This window comes from Rhinopithecus bieti, unplaced genomic scaffold (genome assembly GCF_001698545.2).
Source record: "Rhinopithecus bieti isolate Rb0 unplaced genomic scaffold, ASM169854v2 scaffold_18153, whole genome shotgun sequence".
Classification (NCBI taxonomy): Eukaryota; Metazoa; Chordata; class Mammalia; order Primates; family Cercopithecidae; genus Rhinopithecus; species Rhinopithecus bieti.
Window position 1 is genome coordinate 2,398,740 of NW_016809139.1, and position 10,251 is coordinate 2,408,990.

The 10,251-nt window shown below is 55.1% G+C and overlaps 1 protein-coding gene across 1 annotated transcript; it reads left to right on the forward strand.

The window, feature by feature from the left end:
- The first annotated feature begins 1,780 nt into the window (after positions 1-1,780).
- On the forward strand, positions 1,781-7,922 carry CSTB (cystatin B). The gene is made up of 3 exons (XM_017888751.1): positions 1,781-1,928; positions 7,029-7,130; positions 7,603-7,922. Exons 1-3 carry the CDS (start codon positions 1,863-1,865, stop codon positions 7,729-7,731), a joined length of 297 nt encoding a protein of 98 aa, XP_017744240.1. The 5' UTR covers positions 1,781-1,862; the 3' UTR covers positions 7,732-7,922.
- The last annotated feature ends 2,329 nt before the right edge of the window (positions 7,923-10,251 follow it).

Here is a 10,251-nt window from a genome sequence, read left to right on the forward strand (position 1 = left end):
AGGCCCCACCCACAAATAAGGCAAGCACCCTTCCCCTTTCCAGCCTGGTCCAGTCTAACACAAATCCTAAACCAAAGGGCCTGTGTGGTGGCTCAAGCCCTGTCATCCCAGCACTGTCGGGGATGGATCGATTTTAGCCTAGGAGTTCAAGACCAGCCCTGGGCAATATAGTGAGACTCCATCTCTACAAAAACATTTTTTAAAAAAATTAGGGGTGCAGGCCAGGTGCGGTGGCTCATGCCTGTAATTCCCAGCCTTTGGGATGGGGGGGGGGGGAGGCCGGGTGTGTGGATCACGAGGTCAGGAGATGGAGATCATCTGGCCTAACACAGTGAAACCCCATCTCTACTACAAATAAAAAAATTAGCCAGGCGTGGTTGTGGGGGTCTGTATCCCCAGCTACTTTGGAGGGCTGAGGCAGGAGAATGGCGGTGAACCCAGGAGGCGAGCTTGCAGTGGAGCTGAGACATGTGGCCACTGCACTCCAGCCTGGGCAACAGAGCAAGTCCGTCTCAAAAAAAAAAAAAAAAAAAAAAATTAGGGGTGTAGTGGCTCATGCTGCCTAATCCCAGCACTTTGAGGGGCCGAGGTGGACAGATTGCTCAGAAGTTCCAGACCAGTCTGGGAAACATGGTGAAACTCTCTGTATATGCGTGTGGTAGGGTGAGCCTGTGGTCCCAGCTAGTACAGCAGCTGAGGTGGGAAGATCGATTGAGCCCAGGAGGTTCAGGCTGCAGTGAGTTGTGATCAGGCCACTGCACCCCAGCCTGTCCAACAGAGCAAGACCCTATCTAAAATTAAAAAAAAAAAAAAAAAAGAAAGAACGAAAGAAAGAAAGAAAAAAAGAGGTCAGGCGCGGTGGCTCACGCTTGTAATCCCAGCACTTTGGGAGCCCAAGGCGGGTGGATCACGAGGTCAGGGTTCGAGACCATCCTGGCCAATATGGGGAAACCCCGTCTCTACAAAAAACACAAACATTAGCCGGGCTTAGTGGCGCGCTCCTGAAATCCCAGCTACTCGAGAGGCTGAGGCAGGAGGAACGCTTGAACCCGGAGGTTAAAGTGAGCCGAGATTGAGCCACTGCACTCCAGCCTGAGAGACGGAGCGAGACTCTGTCTCAAAAAAAAAAAAAAAAAAAAAAAAAAAAGGAAAAAAAAAAAAAAAAAAAAATCCTAAAAGGCAAATTCCAATTCCACCACAGAACCCTGCCTTCTTCTCATCCCTCTGATCTACCCCCCGCCCCCACCCAGCCTGGGGCGCGTGGGCGCGTCTCCCCCTCCCTCGGCCCCTCTGTCCACCCGCTTCAGCCTTCAGTGTCCTGGGTCACAAGCAGTGATGTCCACTGCAGCCAGCACACCTGCTCCCGCGGGGCCGGGACCCCTGACCCCTGTAGCGCTGCGCCCACCCCACCCGTGCCCTCCCTCGTGCGCGGCCCGGACCCCGCCACACTGCAGGACAGCTCCCCCTCCGACTGCCCCTCCCCATGGTCCCACCCTGCACGCCCAACCCACCGGCGACACCCGGCCGCGCCCCCGCCCCGGTCCTTGTGACTCGGCGCCTGGAAAGACCACACCAACCCCGGGAGGGGGGCGCTCCTTCCCGACCCCGGCCCTGGGCGCGGAGACCGAGCCCGCGGCGCGTGGTAGCCAGGCTCCCCGCCCTGCGCTCCGCCCTGAGCCCCGCCCCGCGCGCCCCTTCTTGGGGGCCACCGCGACCCCGCAGGGGACGCCCAAGCCAAGGTCCCCCCTCCCCGCGCCTTGGTTCCGCCCGCGTGTCACGTGACCTCAGCGCCTACTTGAGCGGAGGAGCCGCCGCGTCCCGTCGCCGAGTCCCTTCGCCAGGTTCCCTCCGTCGCCGCCAAGATGATGTGCGGGGCGCCCTCCGCCGTGCAGCCGGCCACCGCCGAGACCCAGGACATCGCCGACCAGGTGGGTGGGCCGCGGGGACGGGGCCGGCCCGGGGTCCCGCCTGAGCCTCAGGGCGCGGCCGCGGCTCCTGGAGCGGGAGAAGCCACTTGGGCCCCGCTGCGCACCCGTGGGCGGGCGGGCTCGGCCCTGGACCCCCGGGCTGGTCTGGGCTGTGGCCGTGAGAGGCCTCCCTCGGCTCGGGCGCTGCGCGCGAGTGTGCAGGGGAGGGGGCCGCGCCTGGGACGCCGCTGGGGAGACATTGGGCTCTGCTGAATACAGCAAGGGCGAGTGGGAATTGATAGCCCCGGAGCAGGGTGCGGTCCCTGGACGGACAATCCGAGGGGAAACCCCAGGCACGAGGCGCTTCAGGCTTCAGGCAGGCAGGTGATCGGGCGTCGCCGGCGATGGCGCAGGTGAGCAGCCGGCTCCAAACTTCACGGTGATCCGATAGCAAGCGGGTGGGGAGGGTCTGGCTAAATGGACTTAGCCAGGCTTCTTGCTAAAACTGGATTTTACAAGGAAGTGCGCAGGTGGCCTAGGCGCTTCAGGAGCCCGACTACAGTTTGGCCAAGCAAGAATCTTTGTCAGTATCCTCAACTAGTTCAGGAAAAATATCATGAGAGAGTGCAAGAGGTCCCCAGCGACAAGGCACATGGGTTAAGATCTTAAGCGTATCTGCACAAAGCGTCTACAGGTTTCTTTACACGCTTCTGATTCTAGCACTGTTTCAAACTGTAAGTCTAAATAAAAAGTTAAAACACACAAAAAAAAACAAGATAAAAACCGGGCTGGGTTGCAGAGGGCAACCTTCCCTGTGCCTCGGTTTCCTCATCTGTAAAATGGACGTCCTGTTGCTTTGCACCTTCCAGAGGATTCTAGAGGGGCTTCAGTGAGCAAGTCCTCTGCAGGAAGCCCCTCCGGTGGAGCACAGGCCAGGCCCACCTCCCTGTCATAGTTGGTGACGGAGTGGATGCCCCAAGCAGAAACAGGTCCAGGCGATGCTGAGGCCAGGGCTTTTTGTTTTTTGTTTTGAGACGGAGTCTCACCCTGTTGCCCAGACTGGAGTGCAGTGGCGCAATCTCGGCTCCCTGCAACCTCCGCTTCCCAGGTTCAAGAGATTCTCCTGCCTTAGCCTCCTGAGTAGCTGGGATTACAGGCATGCACCATCATGCCTGGCTAATTTTTGTATTGTTAGTAGAAACAGGGTTTCACCAGATTGGCCAGGCTGGTCTTGAACTCCTGACCTCAAGTAATCTGCCCGCCTCCGCCTCCCAAAGCGCTGGGATTACAGGTATGAGCCCCCGTGCCCGGCCGAGGCCTGTTTTTGTTTTGTTTTTGTTTTCTGTGAGACAGAGTCTCGGTCTGTCGCCCAGGCTGGAGGGCAGCGGCGTGATCTCAGCTCACTGCAACCTCTGCCTCCTGGGTTCAAGCTATTCTCTTGCCTCAGCCTCCCGAGTGGCTGGGATTACAGGCACCTACCACCACACCAGGCTAATTTTTGTGTTTTTAGTAGATCCGGGGTTTCGCCATGTTGGCCAGGCTGATCTGGCCTGTGTTTTGAGTAAGGAGAGGAAAAGGGAAACAAATTTATTTTCCTTTATATTTATTTATTTATTTATTTATTGACACAGGGTCTCGTTCTGTCACCCAGGCTGGAATGCAGTGGCACAGCCTTGACCTCCTGGGTTCAAGCGATTCTCCTGCCTCAGCCTCCTGAGTAGCTGGGACTACAGGTGCACGCCACCACGCCTGGCTAATTTTTGTATTTTTAGTAGAGACCGGGTTTCACCATGTTGCCAGGCTAGTCTCAAATTCCTGGGCTCAAGCAGCCCTCCAGCTTCACCCTTCCACAGTGCTGGGATTGCCGGGGTGAGCCCCGCCCAGCCTTCTTTCTCCTTCTATCTTTCCTCCCTGCTGCTGCTTCCTGAATGTGGTCAGCCCACAGCCTCATCACTCAAGCGTTTTTGACCATCTGACTGCGGGAAGAAGGGCAGAATGAGTCAGTCTCATGACACCTTTGGAAATGAGGCATTTGTCCAGCCAGTGCCTGCCCAGGCTGCTTGTGGGAGCCGCACCTGGAAAAGTGGTTCCTCTCCCCGACAGCCACCCATAGAAGCTTACCTAGCTCTTCCTTACCCGTTTACTGGCTTTCCAGGCCTAAGACATCCCGTATTGTCACCCACTCTGAACTTCCAATGAGTTCTTGTTGCAGCCAGGAGAAAAAGAGTCCCTGTCTCAAAAGTGACCTGAGTGGGCCCAGCCATGGCTACTGGGAGGGGCGTTAAGGCAGGCATATGAACCAGGCAGCCCATTTGCCGGGTGGTCTCTAAGGAAGGGCGGGAGGAGAGGGCAGGGGTGCTTCCTGGACACCCCCTAGTCTGGCCCTGTCTTACCGACTCCTTATGGGAGCGCTCAGGCTGAGTGTTCCTATCATACTTTGCAGACAAGGAGGGTGGAGACCAGAGCCTGACTTGAGCCCTGAGGCCAGCAGAGTTCCTCATTCTGTGCCACTGCATGGGGGACCCTCCCCCAGAGCCGCCCCTGCGCCTTCGCATCCCATCTGCCCCACTGTCGACACCCCCGACACAGGTGACTGGTCGGTCACTTGTGGCTTTCTAACTGATCCTGCCTTTCAGGCCTCCCCGGGTGAGAGGCCGGCCCATGCTGCTCCCTGCCAGCAGCGTCAGTGTCCACGTCAGTGCCCACACTGCACAGGCGGCCTGGCCTGGAACCAACACCTCCATGGTGCACAGCCTCCTCCACAGCCTCCTGGGGGTTTCCCTGCCATGCCCTGCAGACTTTCCTGCTCCTGCTTCCGAAACAGCAAAGAGAGGGGCGAGTGCTCATCCTCCCATGCCCTGGGGTGGGTCTGTGGGCGAGACCCAACCTGAGCCCTCAGTGACTGGGGGTGAGGGCTGCCACACTGGTGTGGCCCCACAGGCCCACTGGACATTGCTGGGAGAGGGGCACACAGGTTGGTCTCCAGACACAGGTAGCCACTGTGCCCATGCAGCGAGAAGCATGGCGGCCTTGAGCAGAGAACATGGAGGGCAGGAGGGCACCTCCCCCTCCCCACCTCCCAGAGAACAGGGCTCAGGAAGGCATCTTCCCCTCACCCCACCCCCCAGAGAACAGCAGGGCAGGAGGGCACGTCCCCTCCCCACCTCCCCAGCCTTTCCTGCCAGGGGCCCAGGCCTCTCTTCTCCAGCCTGTGCCAGCAAAGGCCCTCCCTGGCGCTGGGAGGTGGTGGGGCCTTGGGCCAGGTTGCCCTGGTGGCTCCGCTACCGGTAATACTGGGTGACTCCCTTTCTTTCCCAACTGGTGTGCTTCCCGCCACTTCCTGTTTGTTTGTTTGTCTTGAGATGGAGTCTTGCTCTGTCGCCCAGGCTGGAGTGCAGTGGCATGATCTCAGCGATCGCTGCAACCTCCACCCGCCAAGGTTCAAGTGATTCCCCTGCCTCAGCCTCCTGAGTAGCTGGGACTACAGGTGTGCACCACCACGCCTGGCTAATGTTTTGTGTTTCAGTAGAGACGGGGTTTCACCATGTTGGCCAGGATGCTCTTGATCTCCTGACCTCGTGATCCACCTGCCTCGGCCTCCCAAGTGCTGAGATTACAGGCGTGAGCCACTGTGCCTGCCGGCCCGTTTTGTTTTTTTAAACTAAACCCCTCATTCTCTGGGACCAGCTTCGTCACTCCGGTATACTCTTGTGCTCACCCGTTAACCTAGGCAGCAGCCAGAGCACTTTTTTTTTTTTTTGAGACAGGGTCCCACCATATCTCCCAGGCTGGGTTGCAGTGGTGCGATCATCGCTCACGGTAACCTCGGACTCCAGGACCCCAGCGATCCACCTCAGCCTCTCCAGTAGCTAGGATCACAGAAGCATGCCACCACATCTGGCTGATGTTATTTATTTTTTTAGAGATGGAGTCTCCAACTCCAGGGCTCAAGCAATCCTCCTGCGTTGGCCTCCTAAAGTTTTGGTATCACAGGCAGAAACCACTGTGCTTGACCCCAAAGTACTTTTAAACTACGTTAGATTTAATTTTTTTTTTTTTTTTTTTTTTTTTTTAGATGAAGTCTCACTCTGTTGCCCAGGCTGGAGTGCAGTGGCACAGTCTCAGCTCACTGCAACCTCCACCTCTTGGGTTCAAGCAATTCTCCTGCATCAGCCTCTCAAGTAGCTGGTACTACAGGTGTGAGCCAGCACACCCAGCTAATTTTTATATTTTTAGTAGAGACGGAGTTTTGCCACATTGGCAGGGGTGGTCTCGAACTCCTGACCTCAAGTGATCCGCGTGCCTGGGCCTCTCAAAGTGGTCAGATTACAGGTGTGAGCCACCACACCTGGCCTTTTTCTTTGAGATAGAGTCTCACTCTGTCGCCCAGGCTGGAGTGCAGTGGCACGGTCTCGGCTCACTGCAAACTCTGCTTCTGGGGTTCAAGTGATTCTTCTGCCTCAGCCTCCCAAGTAGCAGGGACTACAGGCGCCTGCCACCACACCCTGCTAATTTTTCTATATTTAGTAGAGACAGGGTTTTACCATGTTGGCCATGCTGGTCTCGAACTCCTGACCTCAAGTGATCCACCCACCTCAGCTTCCCAAAATGCTGGGATTACAGGCATGAGCCACCCTGCCTGGCCAATTTAATTTTTTTTTTTAGATGGAGTTTTGCTCTTGTTGCCCAGGCCGGAGTGCAGTGGCTTGATCTTGGCTTACTGCAGCCTCCACCTCCCAGGTTCAAGTGATCCTCTTGCCTCAGCCTCGCGAGTAGCTAGGATTACAGGTGCTCACCACCACGCCCAGCTAATTTTTGTATTTTTAGTAGAAACGGGCTTTCGCCATTTGGCTAGGCTGGTCTCAAACTCCTGATCTCAAGTGATCCGCCTACCTCAGCCTCCCAAAGTTCTGAGATTACAGCCTTGAGCCACCGTACCCGACTGCAACTGTTTTTTTCTACTTTATGATTAGGCTAACAGTTTAAATGTCCCTTCAGTTGTAAGAGACAATTGTGTGAAGAGCCAGTGTCAGAATCGTGTGTGTGCACGTGCGTGCAAGTTACTCTAGCAGGAGGGCATCCAAGAAGCCACTGAGACATCCTCATGTCCCCTCTGCCTAGGTGAGGTCCCAGCTTGAAGAGAAAGAAAACAAGAAGTTCCCTGTATTTAAGGCCGTGTCGTTCAAGAGCCAAGTGGTCGCGGGGACAAACTACTTCATCAAGGTAGAGTGTGGCTGGGAGGGCCTGCCCTGAACGGGTGCTGGTAGAAAGCCACCTGCGCAGGTCTGGGCTCTGTGGTGTAGAGTGTGGCTGGGAGGGCCTGCCCCGAGCGGGTGCTGGTAGGAAGTCACCTGCACAGGCCTGGGCTCTGTGGTATAGAGTGTGGCCTGGGAGGACCTGCCCGGAACGGGTGCTGGTAGGAAGCCGCCTGCACAGGCCTGGGCTCTGTGGTCTCAGGCGCTGGTGTACCCTGTGGCTGCCCCCTGAGATGAGCATCCTACTGTGTGTGTCCATCGGCCTTTCAAGAGGACTAGGGCTTCCGGGGAGCTAAGAACCCTAAGGGATGTGAGGTGCAAGGCGTCCGCTGCACCTGCAGGAGAAGACAGGATTGTCTTCAGCCAGCTGCTAATGCCCTGGAGGGATGCAGCAAGGTGACTCGGGATCAGAGGCTCCTCTCACTCCACTGTCTTCCCAGGTGCACGTTGGCGACGAGGACTTTGTACACCTGCGAGTGTTCAAATCTCTCCCTCACGAAAACAAGCCCTTGACCTTGTCTGACTACCAGACCAACAAAGCCAAGCACGACGAGCTGAGCTATTTCTGATCCTGACTTTGGACAGGACCCTTCAGCCAGAAGACTGAGAATTAAAGTGATCCTCCGTGGACCAGAGCACGCACTTGTGATCCTAAAATAAGCTTCATCTCCGGGCTGTGCCCTCGGGGTGGAAGGGGCGGGATTCAGCAGCTGCCCTTGCATTTCTCTTTTTCTCTTCCTAAATTTCATTGTGTTGATTTCTTTCGCTTCCAGTGATCTTAATTACTTTCAAATATTTTCAAATAGATGTATTTTTAAAATCCTTATAGACTGACTGCCTCCTTTGTTTTGGATTTTTTTCTTCATCTGAACCATGCTGGGCAGGTCCTTCCCCTTGGGGCATGGAGGCCGGGGAGATTGCCCGGCTCACACAGCAAGCGGGTGGTGGACCCAGGATTCACACCTTGCCGCTCCGGCCCGCGTTCCTAACCACCGTCTTTTCATGTTGTTGCTTTGACTCTAGGTCGTGGCCCCAAGCCTCAGTTTCTCCCATAAAATAAAAGAGTGTGAGTAAATCCAATTCCACAGCTTAACTGGCTCCAGATCTCAGATACATTCATACACTTTATGCTCCAGTACAGAGAGCCAGCAACACTGTCGTGCACGTGCGGAATAGCCTGCAGCCTCGCTGAGCGCCCTGCGATGCGGGAGGCTTCCCATGGAGCCATGTGGGCTCCTAAAGGGAGGTATCTTAGGAGAGCGTGTCTATTTAAAAAACGCCTTCTAGTTTTCAACAGGGATTACTTCCCATTCATGGAATCGGCCCGGTGGCTTCCCATCTGTGATGCTGTGTTAAACAGGACAGAAGAGGGAGCATCATACATGATAAGAGCTAAGACTGGGGTGAAAGTCTCTGTGCACCGGGGTCATGATGTCAGTGTATTCCTGAGGGTGTCCTGAGCTGCACTTTGCCTCCAAGGCGTCCGACAGCGTACGCCAGAACTGCTGCCGCAGGATTCAGGCTGTCCAGATCGGGGGGGGGGCAGTGAAGACTAAGGAGAGATCTACCTGTGAGTCCACAGAGCTTTGAAAGTGATGATAGAAAACTCTGAATCAGGCTGGGCGCGGTGGCTCACACCTGGAATCCCAATACTTTGGGAGGCCAAAATGGGTGGATCACTTTGAGGTCAGGAGTTCTAGGCCAGCCTGACCAACGTGGTGAAACCCTGTCTCTACTAAAATAGAAAATTAGCTGGGTGTTGTGGCAGGCGCCTATATTCCCAGCTACTTGGGAGGCTGAGACAGGAGGAACACTTGGACCCTGGAGGTGGAGGTTGCAGTGAGCCAAAGTTGCACCACTGCACTCCATCCTGGGTGACAGAGTGAGATCCTGTCTCCAAAAAAAAAAAAAGGAAAGGAAAGGAAAAAAAGAAAACTCTGAATCATGGACTGTGTATTCTGTACTCTTAACATGAACTCTGAGAATAAGCTTTTATAACATGCAAAACAGAATCAAGCAGTTTTGCATTGAAAGGAAAACCCAAGGTATTTCCCACTTGAGAACTTCCAGTGGAAGGCAGGTGGGGGAGGTGCCGTTTAGGGTGCCACACAGCGGGAGAGCCGTCCCCAACAGGAAGGGAGCGGGTGTCTGCAGGAGCAGTGACCAGGAACTCCTATGGGGCACCTGGGTTGGGGGAAGCTGGATTTAGAGTTAGAAGCTTGTGTGTAAACAGGAAATACCAGTATAAAACAGAAAATAAAAGATGTAATTAACGCTGTGGTCTGGTTTAAATACAGGTTGACAAAGGGATCAAAATTATTTCTGTGGCTGGGCATGCGTGGCTCACACCTGTAATCCCAGCACTTTGGGAGGCTGAGGTGGGCGGATCACTTGAGGTCAGGAGTTCCAGACCAGCCTAACCAACATGGTGAAACCCCATCCCTACTGAAAAAAAATAAATGGCCGGGCGCGGTGGCTCAAGCCTGTCATCCCAGCACTTTGGGAGGCCGAGACGGGCGGATCACGAGGTCAGGAGATTGAGACCATCCTGGCTAACATGGTGAAACCCCGTCTCTACTAAAAAATACAAAAAAACTAGCCGGGCAAGGTGGTGGGCACCTGTAGTCCCAGCTACTCGGGAGGCTGAGGCAGGAGAATGGCCTGAATCCGAGAGGCGGAGCTTACAGTGAGCCGAGATCCGGCCACTGCACTCCAGCCTGGGCGACAGAGCGAGACTCCGTCTTTAAAATAAATAAATAAATAAATAAATAAGGCCAGGTGTGGTGGCTTACACCTGTAATCCCAGCACTTTGGGAGGCTGGGGCAGGCGAATCACAAGGTCAGGAGATGGAGACTACGGTGAAACCCCATCTCTACTAAAATACAAAAAATTAGCTGGGCGCGGTGGTAGGCACCTGTAGTCCCAACTACTCGGGAAGCTGAGGCAGGAGAATGGCGTGAACCCAGGAAGCAGAGTTTGCAGTGAGCTGAGATCGCACCACTGCACACCAGCCTGGGTGACAGAGCGAGACTCTGCCTCAAAAATAAATAAATAAATAAATAAATAAATAAATAAATAAATAAATAAA